Genomic DNA, 15681 nt, shown 5'->3' with positions numbered 1-15681 from the left:
ACCGCCTCTTACCACAGGTGGTCGCGAGGTGGCGGCGGCGGCGCAGACCGGGGCGTGCGCACGGCACCCTGGGAGTTGTAGTTCACCGGGTGACTACCCCGCCCCAGCAAGGCGAGGCTGCGCTGAGCATCCTGGGAATTGTAGTCTCAGCTAGAGAGCGACCTGCGCAGGCGCAAGCTGACAGCCACTTCCGGGCTCGAGCGTCGAGTTTCGCCGAAGAAGAAAACCCCGCGGAGGAGTCCCGGACTGACCATGGCGACCTACAGCCTGGCGAACGAGAGGCTGCGCGCCCTGGAAGACATCGAGCGGGAAATCGGCGCCATTCTCCAGAATGCAGGTTCGGGACGCGACGGCGGTACTTGCGCCGCCCGCCGCCAGGCAGTGGGGACGGGAGGGAGGCCGAGTGCTCGCGCTGCGGGGCGGGTCCCGGGGCGGGTCCCGGGGCGGGGCAGCACCCGGCCAGCCCCGCCCTCTCTCCGCCCCGCAGGTACCGTGATCCTGGAATTGTCCAAGGAGAAAAGCAACGAGCGGCTCTTGGACCGGCAGGCGGCGGCCTTCACGGCGTCGGTGCAACACGTGGAAGCGGAGCTGTCGGCTCAGATCCGCTACCTCACCCAGGTGTGTGTGCTGGGAGGTCCTGCGCGCCCACCCGGCCCTCTGCCTAAGCGTTAGCCTTCGGGGATCGTTGACCTTTGGAGCCAGACGGGACTTGGGCGTCCACACTGGCACCACCCACGACCCAGCCGGATGACCCTTGGCAGAACCTCCCCTCTCCAGGGCTGGCTTCTCCTTCTAAAAAGAAAGTCCTGAAGGCAGGCCCGCCTGCCTCACTGCTCTGCATCACATGAGCTACTGGGACAGGGAATTCCCAAGGACTTGTAAACAATGCCAAACCCACAGGACTTTGCACTTAGGAACTTGACCTGACCTCGTGGGTTTGAAGTGGTTACGTGGAGAAAAGGGACAGGGTCGAGAGGGTTCTGAAGTCATTACAACAGCAACAACCATTTGCTAAGATTTTGCAGCATTATCTATTCCTACAACAGCTCTAGGAAGTAGTTGTTGTTACCCACATTTTACAGATGAGGTTAAGAGAAGTTAAGTGATTTACCCAAGGTCACCCAGCCACCGCCCATGTGCCATAATGGATTCACACTCAAGGAAGAAAATGATACGGGAGACCGGATGCTTGGGTGGGGAGATGGGGAAGGGAAGGGGTGCTTCACCGATCAATGTGAATGTCCCCTAGGTGGCCACAGGGCAGCCCCATGAGGGTTCCAGCTACTCTTCGAGGAAGGACTGTCAGATGGCCCTGAAGCGAGTGGACTACGCTCGCCTCAAGCTCAGTGATGTGGCCCGAACCTGTGAGCAGATGCTGGAAAACTAGGCCAAGCAGGTGGAGTGAGAGCTCGGAGGAGGACCCGGGACAGGGCCTGTCCGCACCGGGGACAGAACCCAGACACCTGTGCAACGGGTAGTGTGGGCCGCCACATACACGCCCTGCTGGCCAGAGGATATGGGGACAAAGGGACTGAAAGTGGGGGGTGGAGAAACTTGGCAGACCAAGCCTGCCACAACTCTGCCCTGGTTCCTGCTCCTGCCCTCCACGAAAGTGCTGGCGAGCTCAGACAGACGGAGATTCAGACACCAAACCCACTTCCTCCAACACCGTGTGACCCTGTCGCGGGCCTCTGCAGACGGGACCAATGAAGACACGTTCTTCATTGAAAGAAGCAAAAACAAGAACTAAGGGTTTTAATAATAAAAACAGTAGCAAGAAAAGCAAGGAGGCCAGACTCTCATTGGAACATATGTGGGTGATACAGGGATTGGGGGAAATGAAACCAAACTGCGTGGCGCCCCGCCGGGGAGCGGGGGTGGGAAAGCCCAGGCCTGCACTGGGAGAAGAAGCAGGAGGGAGGAACAGCTGGTGTGTGAAGAGAGACGGGGGCAAGTGGGGAGACCCTCAGCGGAGAGGTTGAAGCCAAGAACTGCGGTAAGGGAGCAAGGGGTTGAAGGCCACGTTTGCAGAAGGAAGAGTCAATGATTATAAAAATAATCTTTAGTAATTAAAAACATACATGAAGACTTTATCCAAGAGATCACATTAGAAGATGGATTTTACAGGATTGTGTAGAAAAAAATAGGAAGGGTCCACAAGAGGGCAGCGCTTGGTTACTTGCACATTAACCAGAAAACAGCTAGAGTGCCCACCAGGCGCCAGAGATCATTCTAATGTATCAATTCAATGCATAGGGGGCTGAATAAATCACAATGGCTGCCCTCGGAGATTTCCATTCTTAGCTCAAGCGTTGGAGTCTGATGCCACAGGTGTGTAATGGAGCTGTAGATCTGGAAAAGATAAGGAAATTTCGAGATGAGCTCTGAGATCAAGAGAAGTTTAGGGGAAGAGCTTGACCTGGGGAGTTAGATCCCAAAACATTAGCCATACGACCTAGTAACACAACAGGTGCTCAGTAAAGATCTGTGAATTAAATGAATGGCTCCCACGTTCTGCTATCTTCCTGATCTTGCTCCAAACCCGGCCTGTTTTTTGTCTTGTTTTAATTTTTTTTAACGTGTTTATTCATTTTTGAAGGAGATAGAGACAGCACGAGTGAGAGAGGAGCAGAGAGAGAGGGAGACACAGAATCCAAAGCAAGCTCCAGGCTCTAAGCTGTCTGCACAGAGCCCGACGCGGGCTCGAACTCACAGACTGCGAGATCATGACCTGAGCCGAAGTTGGATGCCTGACCGGCTGAGCCACCCAGGCGCCCCAACACTGCCTCATCTCCCTCTCTAGTCGATAGTCTCTAGCTGACTCTTCTCTCATGGCCTATGATCCACAGTGTAGGCAGCCTTCATAACTGACTGCCTGGGGCAGGTTTCCAGCCAACTAGGAGCTACCAGGGGCAGGATCCCTGCCCAGGAGGCTCTGGGTCCCCAGGAGAGGGGCCTAGAGGCCCAGCTTACCTGGAGACTGCTGCCGGCACCGCTCCCTCCTCCTCCGGCACAGGATGTACAAGAGGACAACGGTGAGAGCGAGGGTGATGACCAGGAGGGATACCACAGGGACCGTAGCTGGTGTCCCAGATGTCGGTCCCACATTGTCTTCCAACTGCTTCTGCTTCTCCCCAGCCTCAGGCCCAGCCCCAAGCCCGTGGCCCACGGTGGGTGTAGCAGTTTCGTCGATGTGGGCGAGCTTTTCATCCGAGGACGGCGCTCCTGCTGGAAGTGTGGGTGCCTGGGTGGGCCGCACGGCAGGTGGCAGGTGCGTCTGGGCAGGGGAGCCCGGGTCTAAAGGTGCCGTTTCTGTGGGCTCAGGAACCTGGCTGCTGGGGGGAGGTGAGTGCTGCCGGGAGGCCGCGCTCCCAGCGTCCACACGTCCACATTCTGGAGAGGCAAGAAGTAAGGGATCAGGGCTCTGAGATGAGGGACAAGGTGAAGGCGCAGAGGGAATGGTGGTACATCAAGGAGAACATCAGGGTAACAGCAGAAGGCCAGAAGAGGAAGGCAGAGGCAGAGGGGAAAGTGGGGGGCAAGGAAGTGAGCCGACCTCAACAGGGAACCACTGCAACAGGCATGCGCTCTGCGCTGGGAGGTGGAGCGACCCCAGGGGTGGGGGTGGGGGGACCCTGGCTCTGCTACAAAGCAGTTGTGTGACCTGTCCCTTGCCTCTCAGCCTCTCTGGGACTCCTTTCTTTCAGTCGTAAAGCAGGGATAATGTTAGTACCAACAGCCACAGTAGCTAGGAGGCTTAAACGCAATAACGTAGGTCTCTGGAGCCTAGCGTACATGCCGAAATGATGTGAGGTCGTGCCTGCAGCAGACTTGCAAATGCATCGGAAAGTAAGGTGGGCCGATGGTGGATGGAAGGACGGACAGACGGATGGACACACACTAAGGCAAATATGGCTTCCATGTTGGAAACCTGATATTGTAAAATATAAGCTATGTTTATGCGTACAAACTACACAAAATGCATAAAATATAAATATATAAGAGCCACATACCGTAGAACCCAGGCCATGGGCATCTGGATGCTTGCTATACAGTTCTTTCAGCTTTTGTGTATATCTTTAAATTTCCTTAACAAAGTCACAGTGAATGATGTTGGGGGAACTGGGACGGAAGGGGCTTTGGCCGGCACCAGAAACCATAGAAAAGTGAGGTGTCACAGGAGAGGAGCCAGGTAAAGAAGACTGTAAGGGGGAGGACGCAGCCCCTGGAAACAGATCTCGGGGAGGAGGGGGGAAAGCTCGTACCTCTGAGATCAAAGCAGTTCATCAGTTCTTGAACCCATTGGTCTCTGCTGCCCCCACACACACTCCGGGCAGGTAGCTGGAACCTGCCGGGGAAAGGCGGGGTCTCACAAGCTGCACCCCTTATTCCAACCCTTTCCTCATTCCAAAGATGTGAGGTCACCACCAGCAGCAAGTGAGGCCTTTTTCCCAGAACAGGAAATTCCCACGTACATAAGACAGGGAAACAGCTGTGGACAATGTGGAGCAAACACAACCTGGAGAGGGGGCTCCCAGGGGTTCCAGTTTGACCAGAGGGGGTCCTCGCGCCACCCGGAGGCGCTGCCCTCCCCAGCGGTCAGTGAGATTACCGGATGTAGGAGTTACATCGATGATAGACTTTCAGGTGCTTTCGGAGATGTGCCAGTAACTGACGCTTTGGAGGGGAGCCGGAAGAAATTCTTGTCCCGCAGTAACAGCTGCCAGTGACGCTGCCCTCGTTGCCATCGCCTGAGCGGGACAGGACAAAGGTAGTCGGCACAGGTTCCCGGCCGGAGGGGCTCCCCCGGCTGCCACCGAAGCTCCAACCCACTGCTCCGTTGCAGCCTCTTCGCTAGATCCCGGGATCTGACCACCGGGCACAACCCACCCATCACACCGCCAAACGCGTCCCTGATCGTCCCCCAGCCCAGGTGTCCCCCAGCCTGTCCCCAACCTCAGGCAGCTGGCCCCCTCACTGCCCCGGCGGCCTGGGGACCCGGGCTCGGCACTTACTTACCCACCACAACCCTGCGGCCCTCGGCGTCCCCCTCCCATCCCGTCCCGTTCCCGGACTCGGGGATCTGGGCGCCACCCCGCTCCGGACGAACCTGGCCGAGGCAGCAGCTCCAGCAGGAGGAGGAGAGCGAGGGACCGGAGTCCCCAGGGCCGCCTCATGTCGGGGACCCGGCGGCACCGGAGCGCGGCGTCCAGAGAGTTCCTCCCGGTCCCGTGGGCGCGAGTCCGGGTCGGGGGGCTGCGCGAGCCGGCGGCGCCCTCCTGCCGCGCACGCACCGTCCGAACCGACAGCGCGGTCGGTACTGCGGGGACCGCGCGGACCGCGCCTCCCGCCGCGGGGAAAACCCCGGAGGCGGGGCCCCGCGCCCCCGCGCCCCCGCGCCCCCGCGCCCCCGCGCCCCCGCGCCCCCGCGCCCCCGCGCCCCCGCGCCCCCGCGCCGGCCGGGAACGCGCGCCGAAAGCAAAGGAAAAGCCGGCTGCGCCGGGGGCGGGAGGCCCGACGGGCTGACTCCGGCTGCCGTCCGCCCGCCCAGGTCAGGCCTCGAGCTCCAGGACTCCGACGCGCTTTCGCTTCGCGGCGCGCCCGGGTCACATGCCGGTGATGCCGGCCGGGGAAGTCCGGGCGGGGGCCGCACACCGGCCGGGCCCCCTCGGCGCGCGCTCCCGACGCGCGGGGCGTGGCCACCGAGGGCGGGCTCGGGCGGCCCTGACGTCACACCCGCGCCCCCCACCCCACCCCCCAGCCAGCCCCGAGGTATTTACCTTCGAAAAGTGGTGGCGGCTGCAGGTACCGGAGGAGCGGAGCGGCCGGGAGGGGCTGGGTCCCCCGGGGCTCCCCGCCGAACCGATCCAAGCCGGAGGGATGCCCCGGCTCAGACGGATCCCAGAGGCTTGCCTCCTGCCCAAACCCTTCCCCTCCCCCTCGGGTTGGCCCTCCAAACCTGCTCACCGCTCGAACCCCGGTCCTGAGGGTTTGAACGCCCAATACCGCCTCTCTCGTGACTACTCATCTTAAAGCCTCCTGGCCCCCTTCCAAGTCTATTCCCCATTCCCACCCTGAGCCCCGAAAACTAGCCTCTGCTCCTAACATTCCTCCAATCCAGAGGTTCCCCTCGTACGTGACCCTCAGACCCCCACGCCCTCCCCATCTTGTGACCCGGCCCCAAACTCCCCTCACCATACATCCGTTCCTCTGCTCAGTCTGGGCCCAGGCCCCTGTGGCCCTGAAGACATGGAGTTTGTATCTGGATACCGGGATGAATTCCTTGATTTCGCTGCCCTCCTGTTTGGCTGGTTCCGAAAGTTCGCCACGGAGCGCGGGGCTGTGGGGGCCAGCCTTGAGGGCCGCTGGCGCCCGCTGGAGACGCAGATCAGAAGGCTGCCCCAGGACCCCGCCCTTTGGGTGCTGCATGTTCTGCCCAACCGTAATGTGGGCATCAGCCTGGGGCAAGGAGCAGAGCCAGGCCCTGGATCGGGCCTGGGGGCTGCCCAGTTCCTGGGAGATGAGCCCCCACTCCACCTGCGAGACCTAAGCCCCTATGTCAGTTTTGTCAGCCTGGAGGAAGGGGAGGAAGCAGAGGAGGAGGAGGAGGAGGAAGAGAATGGAGAGGGGGAGGGTGCAGGCTTGGAGAAGGTAGATCCAGACAAAACTGGGGCCCCTGCCCCTACCAGCAGGGACTCCCCCCAGGAAGCAAACCCTCCAGGGAGGCCAGAGGAGCCCGAGCAAGAGGCAGGAGGTGGAAGCGGTGGCCAGGATTGCTGCCGAGAAGACAAGGCAGAGGACGAAGCAGTCCCTGAGAGGAGGAAGGGGCGGAGAAGTGGTGAGACCCCGGGGTGGGGGCCTGGCCCTGCCCTGCCCCCTCTCTGCACGCCCCCCCCCCCCAGCTTTGGAAGACCTCCTATACCTCTTAGAGCCTGGCCAGGAGTCACTGACGGTGGCCTGCAGGCTGATGTCGCCCGAAAAGGTGTTTTCATCGACCCACAATGTTTTTTTGGTTTTTGGCTTGTTTGTTGTTTTTTTTAAAATTTGAGTCAACATTTATACATTGAAATTAAAAGCCAAACAAACTCAAGAAACATTTAAAGTTGCAACAGCAGGCCTGCATTTCTGCCTGTGCAGCAGTTGGCCCCAGCAGATGAGTCACGTCCTCTCTCCCTGGTCCCTCCTGTTCATTTTGTTGACTTGCCCAGCCCCCCTAGGCCTGATGTTCACACCCCTGACTTTCCCCTTCTTCCCCAGAGGCTGCCCCCCTGCACCTTTCCTGCCTCTTGCTGGTAACAGACGAACATGGCACCATCTTGGGCATTGACCTGCTAATGGATGGAGCCCAGGGCAGTGCAGGCAAGGGCTCAGGGCCAGAGAACCTGGCCCCTCGGGCCTATGCTCTCCTCTGCCACAGCATGGCCTGCCCCATGGGCTCCGGAGACCCTCGAAAGCCCCGACAGCTGACTGTGGGAGATGCCCAGCTGCATCGGTACAGAAATCCAGTATCTTTTTTTTTTTTTTTTTCCAACGTTTATTTATTTTTGGGACAGCGAGAGACAGAGCATGAACGGGGGAGGGGCAGAGAGAGAGGGAGACACAGAATCGGAAACAGGCTCCAGGCTCCGAGCCATCAGCCCAGAGCCTGACGCGGGGCTCGAACTCACGGACCGCGAGATCGTGACCTGGCTGAAGTCGGACGCTTAACCGACTGCGCCACCCAGGCGCCCCAGAAATCCAGTATCTGAGATCGAGGGGTGGGGGGAGCTAGGGGTCTGGACTCCTGAGCAACCCCGAGGCTGACTCCGTCTCCACCCCCACTCAGAGAGCTGGAGAGTCTGGTCCCGAGGCTGGGAGTGAAGCTAGCCAAGACGCCGATGCGCACATGGGGTCCCCGGCCGGGCTTCACGTTTGCCTCCCTTCGGGCTCGAACCTGCCACGTCTGTCACAGACATAGCTTTGAAGTGAAGCTGACACCTTGGTGAGCAGCCAGAAAGATGGGGTGACAGGGAGGAAGACCCCAACAGTCAGGCAAACAAGACAAAGCTGGCCGCTGGGGGGCCCGGGAGACAGAATGGGGGACAGGGAAGTAAAAGGAGGGAAAGGGCAGCTGTTGACAGCAGAATATACAGGAAAACAGACCAGGTGATATATGGGCAGCTGCAGGACGGACAGACAGCAGACCGAGGGCCTCCAGAGATTAACGCCGGGTGTCCCCACCCCCCGTGCCCCCAGCCCCCAGTGTAGCGCGGTCTTGTACTGCGGAGAGTCTTGTCTCCGGGCCGACTGGCGGCGATGTCCGGATGACGTGAGCCACCGGTTTTGGTGCCCGAGGCTCGCGGCCTTCATGGAACGTGCCGGAGAACTGGCAACTCTGCCTTTTACCTACGCCACAGGTACCACCAGGAGATCAAGATGGGGTGGGAGGAACCGGGGCTGGGTGCCCGGCTACGGGGTCCTGGGGCTGACGGGTTAGTAGTGCTGGGGGCTGGATCCCAGAAACAAGGGCTGGGGACTAGACCCCTGGAGCTGAACACAGGGTCTGGGGCTGAGGAGTGTGTGCCTGGGTCCCTGAGAGAGCTCAGGGGATCCGGGCAGCCCAGCTCCACCCCTAACTGGTGACTTAACTTTTTAGACCCTCTGTTTCCTCATCTGCAATATAAGCATATTAACAAATGCTCAAGCCCGGAAAATCGTTCTAAGGATTCTGTGGTGTTCACACCTGCTATGCTGTAGACACTCAGAACAAGAGTCAGACCCAGGGTCCTTGGGAGAAACTGAGCAGAGCTGTAGTCTGGGGTCCTGGCCACCAGGCCCTCAACCCCTCCCCTCCTCCTTCTGCAGAGGTGACCAGTGAAACCTTCAACAAGGAGGCCTTCCTGGCCTCACGGGGCCTCACTCGTGGCTACTGGACCCAGCTCAGCATGCTGATTCCAGGCCCTGGCACGCCCAGGCACCCCCGGGGCAGCACGCCATCCCTCAGCCTTCTTCTCAGTGGTTTGTGGGGTTCTCTTCAGGCACGGGCCCCTCAGCCTAGAGGGAAGGACGGGAGAGAAACAAGTTGTCCGGATCCCAGATAACGCCTCTGCATAAGCACCAAACTCCACCATCACCCCCAGGGCTATCGTAGACGTATCCCCAGTCCTCAGGGAAGTCACCCCTGCCCGCCCCTTCCAGAAGCCTCACCCACAGGCCACTGTCCACTGCTCTTGCTTGCAGCTCCGGGGAATACAACTCCTTTGGAAGGAAGAGGGGGAAGGGCTCGATGGGGGTCTCTCTGACACCAGGATCATCTTCCTTCCTTCCTCTCAGGAGATCCCTATCAGCTTCTCCAGGGGGATGGGCCTGCCCTGATGCCTCCTGTGCCCCCAGATCCGCCCAGGAGCCTCTTTGGTGAGCTGGGGGACCTTAAGGGAGCCACAGATAGAGACAGAGACCGGAGGACGCAGTCTGGGTGGCGGAGAAAAAGGGAGCTGTTAGACTGGAGGGGCTGGGGTCCAGGCCTGGACCAGGTCCCTCAGTAACCCACTCTCCCCAGGCTCATGGCAGGATTACTACACGTGGAGGGGCCTCGGCTTGGACTCCCCCATGGCCGTGCTTCTCACCTACCCGCTGACTGTGTACTACGTCATCACCCACCTGGTGCCCCAGTCCTGTAAGGAGAGCCGAGCAGGGGGACAGAAGTGCAGGGGGCAGGGGGGGCAGGGGGCTGGAGGGGGACGAGGGGAAGGGAGACCATCTTCTTAAGTGGCCAGCTTCTCCCCCAGTCCCTGAGCTCAACATCCAGAACAAGCAGTCACTGAAAATCCACGTGGTGGAGGCCGGGAAGGAGTTTGACCTGGTCATGGTGTTTTGGGTAAGTCCCTCCGGGACAGAAGGTTGGGTACGTGGAGGTGCGCGCAAGGTGAGCCCCTGATCTGTCTTCTCGGTCCTTCAGGAGCTCTTGGTCCTGCTCCCCCACGTGGCCCTAGAGCTGCAGTTTGTGGGCGACGGCCTGCCCCCCGAGAGTGACCAGCAGCATTTTACCCTGCAGAGGGTGAGGGCTGATGGGCAGGTGGGGGTGGGGCCTGCGCTCCCGCCTCCCTCCCGCTCTCCCCTGTCTTGCCTAAGGCAGCTTCCCAGCGCCCTAACGTCTAGCCCTTTCTCCACTCCGCTCCTGGCTCCCCAGGATGGCCCAGAAGTGTCTGTCCGTCCTGGTTCCGGGGTATCGGGGCGGCTCAGCTCCGGGACCAAGGAGAAGGGGGGCCGCAGGGACCTGCAGATCAAGGTGTCTGCACGGCCCTACCACCTGCTCCAGGGGCCCAAACCTGACCTGGTTATCGGTAAGAGCCCGGGGTAGGCGTGTGGGGAGGCGGGAGAAGGCCACGGGCGACAGCATCTGCCCGCTCTCCCTCTATCTGCAGGGTTTAACTCCGGCTTCGGTCTCAAGGACACCTGGCTGAGCTCGCTGCCCCGGCTCCAGGTGGGGGATGGGGCAAAAGGGACCTGCTCTCTCCTCCTGCCCCGACCCCTCCTCCTTTTCCGAAAGCCTCTTCTTCCCACCCTCCGCTCCGGACACGGGGCGCGCCCAGGGTCCTCCTGGCCCTGTCTGTCCGTCTGTCTGTCTGTCTGTGTGTCTGCCTGACTCGTGCCTCTCCCCCTCCCTGTCTGCCGCTGGCGCCCGGGGAGGGATTGGGGTGCGCCGCCGCCGCTGGGAGAGTCTGAGGCCCGCGCCCCGCCCCCACCCCTAGTCCCTCCGAGTGCCGGCCTTCTTCACCGAGAGCAGCGAGTACGGCTGTGTGATGGACGACCAGACCATGGCGGTGGCCACGGGAGGGGGCACCAGCCCCCCGAGGCCCAATCCCTTCCGCTCCCCTTTTCGCCTGCGAGCGGCCGACAACTGCATGCCCTGGTAACTGCCCGCGACCCCCGCGGGGTCCTCCGCCCTCCTCCTGGGACCCCCTGCTCGGCCCCCCGGCCCCCGGCCCCCGGCCCCGCCCCCGCGGGCTCCCGCCGCCTGCACCTGCCGCCCCGCCCCGGGGGCGTGTCCCGCTCGGGCCGCCCCGCCCCCCGCTCGGGCCGCCCCGCCCCTCCCTGACGGCGCCACGCCCCCTCAGGTACTGCAACGCCTTCATCTTCCACCTGGTCTACAAGCCCCCGCAGGGGGGCGGGGCCCGCCCGGCGCCGGGGCCCGCGCCCCAGGCCCCGCCCCCCGCCGCGCCCCCCGCCCCCGCCCGCAGACGCCGAGGGGAGAAGAAACCTGGGCGGGGGGCCCGCCGGCGCAGGTGAGGGCCCAGGTGTGGCCGCCCGGCGCCCCCCGCCCAACACGCCCCCGAAAGCAGATCGGAGCCGCGCACGGCCGGGGGGAGGCGTTTGGCGGCTCGCGCGGAGGTAAATAAAAGTGCTCGTTTGAAGCCACTGAGTCACGCGCCTTCCGGTTATACGCCCCGGACGGGGTCCTTAAACGCGGAGGAGAGGAAAGGATTTCGGGATGACTCATTTTCCTCCAGCTTCTTTCGGCCCCGCCATGGCTGTCGCCTCCCTTCCCCGCGGTTCCGACCCTCTTTGGCAATCCCAAACTCCTGGGGTGTGTGTGGGGGGGGGGTAAGTCATTTCCAGGCCCCTGTAACCGTCGGGGACCTGCCCCAACGCAAGACCCGAGAAGGGGAAAGTGGCTTCTCACTAGCAGGCAGGGCAAAAGCATACAGGCTCCGAGGGGCGCACAGACCCCGTGGTTTAGAGGCAGCGAAGGGCCCCAGGCCACCCAACCCTGGGCCCTCCTCCGTCCGGTCTCCACCTTCTCTCGTTCCGCGTATCCAGTGAAGGGCCAACTTCTGAGTCAGCCTGCCAAAGGCATTCAAGTTCACCTGTTCGTTCACCAGGCGGAGAATTCCCTCTAGGGCATTAGTCCCCTGCTTCAGTCCCCTTTCCTCCATTCTTAAAATCCCCGTGAGTGTGGGCTGGGCTTAGTGCCTCCGTGGCTAAGTACAGAAAGGGAAAAGTAACAGAGAAGCTTGGCACACACCACTTTCCCCCAGTGAGTAAGTCATGTTGATGTCATGTGCTCCCCGACCTGTTGCAATGAGGCCCCATCACCTTAGTGTTCTTCCTAAGAATCCCTAAGCTCTGTCTCATCCTGAGAAAACATCGGACGAATCCAACCTGTGGGACAGTCTACAGAACGCATGACCACTCCTGCCAAAGTGTCAAAGTCACGAGAGGCGAGGAAAAAGACCAAGAAACTGTGACAGACTGGAAGAGACAGAGGGGACATGATGTCTAAAGATGACGTGGTATCCTGGGTCGGATCCTGGGGCAAAGAAAGGACTTTGGTGGAAAAATCTGGGGAATCCAAATAAAATCTATATTTAGCTAACGGTATGGTGTCTGTGCTAATGTCTCAGTTTCCGTAAACACACTGTGGTGGTTTAAGACATAACATTAAAGGAAAATGGGTGAAGGGGTACAGGAACATTCTGTCTTTGTAGCTCACCTATAAATCTAAAAATTATTTCATTTTTTATAATGTTTTATTTATGTATTTTGAGAGAGAGAGAGGCACACGGGAGGGGCAGCAGGGAGAGAGAGAGGGAGACAGAACTCCAAGTAGGCTCCAGGGAGCTGGTTCACTGGCTGCATAAGGAAATGCAAATTAATAAGAAAAAGAAAGTGAAATACACAATCCCCTGGTTTGCATCTATAATAGCTAAAATGAAATTTTAAAAAGAGTTCTGAAAAAAATTTTAACATTTATTTATTTTCAAGAGACAGAAAGTGAGCAGGGGAGGGTCAGAGAGAGAGGGGGAGACACAGAATCCGAGGCAGGCTCCAGGCTCTGCGCTGTCAGCACAGAGCTCAACACGGGGCTTGAACTCACTAACCCTGAGATCATGACCTGAACCGAAGTCCGACCCTTAACCGACTGAGCCACCCAGGCGCCCCCTATCTTTGGTTTTAAATGCTGCAGGGTAGGAGAGCATGTTTGGGGCAATGTGGGACCCACAGCTCCCTATGGAACAACCACAGGTGTCCTTACACAATCCAGACAGGCAGGAAGTCATTCCCCGGGGAATAATCCGGAAGCCAGCCATCAGCCGCCAAGAGTCACCGCATTAGCATACACTCAGGTACTGTTCAAAAGGCCGTGTTATGAGTAGCATAAGACCCTCCTCTCTCCCCTATTACTTGGGAAATTCCAAGATTTTAAGAAGCACTGTGCCAGGAACTGGGACACAGACAAAATATATATTATCATATCACAATATCACACCCCCAGCTTTTTCCCAGAGTGTTTGAAGGCACAGCCCAGACATCAGTCATCTTACTCATATGCATCTATAACTAACTCATAAGGGCTTTGAAAAAATTGTAACCACGGGGCCATTATCACACCGAAAAAGTTAGCATTTATTCTTTAATATCTTGTAATATCCAATTCACGTTCAAATGTCTTCGATTATCTCAAAGATGGCTTTTACAGCTGGTTTGTTGCAATGAAGAAATAAACAAGGTCCAGGGCGCCTGGGGGGCTCAGTGGGTTAAGCGACCGGCTTCCGCTCAGGTCATGATGTCATGGTCTGTGAGTTCAAGCTCCGGCGTCGGGCTCTGTGCTGACAGCTCCGAGCCTGGAGCCTGCTTCGGATTCTGTGTCTCCTTCTCTCTGCTCCCCCACCTTTAAAAATAAATACACATTAAAAAAAGAAAGAAAGAAAGAAACAAGGTCCACACGTGGCTTTGGCTGCTGTGTCCCATTGGTCTCTTTTACTCTGTAAGGGGATTCCCTGTCTTTTTTCTTTCTTTTTTGTTTTCATGCCACTGTGAGAAACTGAATCATTTGTCCTGTAGAACGTTTCTCATCCTGGAGCTGGCTGACCGCTGACTCGGGATTTTTTTTTTTTTTTTTTTTAATTTGTCTGTCTTCCTTAGTGCCTGCCTGTAAGGGGGTAGATAGATCCAGCTGGGAAAGGCCCTTCTCGAGTAGCCTCTGCCAACCTCCAGGCAGGGTTCATGCCACCTTCCGCCCCCTCTCCACCCTCCAGCCAGCAGCCTCCAAATAAAGACATTGTGGAACTTCCCCCGTGTTCTTGCTCAACGGATTCCTTCTCAGCCTAAACATCACTTCCTTAGGAAAGTACAACTTCCTTGACTCCCAGATAAGGGTAGACCCGCCCACCCCACCCCCCCTGCTGAGCCCTCAGCACCCTAAAACTCTAAAAGGGAAGCCTAGATCCCTGCTGAATTGAGGGGGAATGGAGCTTTTGACCACTCCCTTGGCCAGAAAATAACCTTTCCCTAAATTCCTGCTGTCTACCGCCTATGAAAGGATATGGTTATCTCCGACTGGTAGGATTACTAAGGATTTGCTGGCTCATCTGACTCAGCCGTGTGGCTCATTTTTTTCCATAAGCATACGGTACCTGTAGCACAAAAATGTTTAATTTACGAGTTGCTGTCTTTACTAATTCACTTCCTCAGTACTGATTGAATGCACACGAGGCTTCGTGCTGTACTTTAGAGAGGCGACGGGGAGAACAGACACGCTTTCTGGCTCCGTGAAGCTTTCAGTCCACGGCAGGGGCCAGCAGGCTGTGGCCTCCGGCCAAATCTGGCCCTTTCGTACGACCTGCAGACTACGAAGCCAAAAGAAGAACGTTTTGTGATGTGAAAATTGTTATGAGCTTCGAATTGCAGTGTCCCTAAATCTGTGATGAAATAGACCCACAACCATTTATGTGTTGTCTGTGGCTACTTGAATGATTCAAACAGACTTGTGCTTGTGACAAACCATACGGCCCCACAAAGCCTAAAAGCCTAAAATATTTGCAGTCACAACAAAGTTTATTACAATGAGAGGCAAGGCCGACCGAGTGCGGCCCCGAACAGCCGGGGTACAGAGTTTTTATAACCGATCACATCGTTTTATCATCACCTGGGAACAGAACAAAGAAACAGTTTCCAGATGAGTTAGAAACAGTTGCCCAATGAGGTGTTTACTTTAGACTTTCTGCCTCTAAGTTGCAACCGGTGGATCTCCTTGACCCTGCCTCTGATGCTCTTTTCTTTGAACTTTTGTTTCCTTAATTGGTGAAGCCTAATTTACAAGAGTATGAGGCAGTAGTTTACCAGAGCAAAGCAAGGCTGTTATCTCTTAACCTTCAGTGTCAACACAAAGCTGTTATTTTTCAAGCTAAGCATTAGCCCTACACTACAATTTAACCCTTACAACACAGAATCCAAAGCAGGCTCCAGGCTCTGAGCTGTCAGCACAGTACCGATATAGCGCTCGAACCCACGAACCATGAGACCATGACCTGAGCCGAAGTCAGATACTTAACCAACTGAGCCCCCCAGGTGCCCCGCACCATATATGTTTATATGTGTGTTGCATCATGATATGAAATGCATTCCTCACTGTAGACCATGGTCAAAACATCTGAAAGTCACTGGCTTAGAAGAAGGCCTGGAAGACACAGAGAAGTAACCAGAAAGTTATGGTACAGTGTGATTGCTGTGAGGGTGAAAAAGCTACAGACTTAGAGACAGAAGAGGCACTTAAGACAGCCTTGGGGTATCAGCGAGGGCTTCTTGGAAGAAATGACATTTAAGCAGTGACCCTGAAGGACAAGTAGGAGTTAGCCAGGTAAAGAAGAGAAAAGATGGTCACGGCATGTGCAAAGGTCCTGGGGCAAAAGTAAGTAAGAC

At 57.8% G+C, this 15681-nt stretch overlaps 3 protein-coding genes across 4 annotated transcripts; 2 read left to right on the top strand and 1 right to left on the bottom strand.

The window, feature by feature from the left end:
- The first annotated feature begins 165 nt into the window (after positions 1 to 165).
- Positions 166 to 1782, top strand: MED11 (mediator complex subunit 11). The gene is made up of 3 exons (XM_030294571.1): positions 166 to 337; positions 488 to 618; positions 1250 to 1782. The coding sequence occupies exons 1-3, from the start codon at positions 253 to 255 to the stop codon at positions 1385 to 1387; spliced, it is 354 nt and encodes a 117-aa protein (XP_030150431.1). The 5' UTR covers positions 166 to 252; the 3' UTR covers positions 1388 to 1782.
- A 145-nt stretch (positions 1783 to 1927) lies between these two features.
- CXCL16 (C-X-C motif chemokine ligand 16) lies at positions 1928 to 5291 on the bottom strand. Its single transcript, XM_030294570.1, has 5 exons — positions 5111 to 5291; positions 4613 to 4751; positions 4266 to 4348; positions 2974 to 3393; positions 1928 to 2352 (listed from the first exon to the last, which is right to left on the bottom strand). The coding sequence occupies exons 1-5, from the start codon at positions 5175 to 5177 to the stop codon at positions 2306 to 2308; spliced, it is 756 nt and encodes a 251-aa protein (XP_030150430.1). The 5' UTR covers positions 5178 to 5291; the 3' UTR covers positions 1928 to 2305.
- A 553-nt stretch (positions 5292 to 5844) lies between these two features.
- ZMYND15 (zinc finger MYND-type containing 15) lies at positions 5845 to 12346 on the top strand. Of its 2 annotated transcripts, XM_030296667.1 has the most exons (13): positions 5845 to 6838; positions 7258 to 7492; positions 7826 to 7981; positions 8236 to 8396; positions 8845 to 8997; positions 9313 to 9393; positions 9539 to 9655; positions 9768 to 9856; positions 9938 to 10036; positions 10169 to 10322; positions 10404 to 10462; positions 10731 to 10891; positions 11097 to 12346. In XM_030296667.1, the coding sequence occupies exons 1-13, from the start codon at positions 6250 to 6252 to the stop codon at positions 11266 to 11268; spliced, it is 2226 nt and encodes a 741-aa protein (XP_030152527.1). In that variant the 5' UTR covers positions 5845 to 6249; the 3' UTR covers positions 11269 to 12346. The 2 variants fall into 2 exon arrangements, with proteins under 2 accessions (XP_030152527.1, XP_032447073.1); XM_032591182.1 differs by having other exon boundaries at positions 9938 to 10322.
- Positions 12347 to 15681: the final 3335 nt, after the last annotated feature.

This window comes from Lynx canadensis, chromosome E1 (assembly GCF_007474595.2).
Source record: "Lynx canadensis isolate LIC74 chromosome E1, mLynCan4.pri.v2, whole genome shotgun sequence".
Taxonomy (NCBI): Eukaryota; Metazoa; Chordata; class Mammalia; order Carnivora; family Felidae; genus Lynx; species Lynx canadensis.
The sequence above is the reverse complement of the archived record's forward strand: the minus strand, read 5'-3'. Positions and strand labels throughout refer to the sequence as shown.

Bases quoted from the DNA above. Each gene is read 5' to 3' on its own strand.
- MED11 (XM_030294571.1), top strand. From the start codon at position 253: ATGGCGACCTACAGCCTGGCGAACGAGAGGCTGCGCGCCCTGGAAGAC. The intron at 338-487 runs GTTCGGGACGCG...TCCGCCCCGCAG, and splicing joins CGCCATTCTCCAGAATGCAG to GTACCGTGATCCTGGAATTG. The intron at 619-1,249 runs GTGTGTGTGCTG...AATGTCCCCTAG, and splicing joins AGATCCGCTACCTCACCCAG to GTGGCCACAGGGCAGCCCCA.
- CXCL16 (XM_030294570.1), bottom strand. From the start codon at position 5,177: ATGAGGCGGCCCTGGGGACTCCGGTCCCTCGCTCTCCTCCTCCTGCTG. The intron at 4,752-5,110 runs GTTCGTCCGGAG...TGTCCCGCTCAG, and splicing joins GGAGCTGCTGCCTCGGCCAG to GCGATGGCAACGAGGGCAGC. The intron at 3,394-4,265 runs GTACGAGCTTTC...TTGCCTCTCCAG, and splicing joins GAACTGCTTTGATCTCAGAG to AATGTGGACGTGTGGACGCT.
- ZMYND15 (XM_032591182.1), top strand. From the start codon at position 6,250: ATGGAGTTTGTATCTGGATACCGGGATGAATTCCTTGATTTCGCTGCC. The intron at 8,397-8,844 runs GTACCACCAGGA...CTCCTTCTGCAG, and splicing joins GCCTTTTACCTACGCCACAG to AGGTGACCAGTGAAACCTTC. The intron at 9,857-9,937 runs GTAAGTCCCTCC...TCGGTCCTTCAG, and splicing joins ACCTGGTCATGGTGTTTTGG to GAGCTCTTGGTCCTGCTCCC.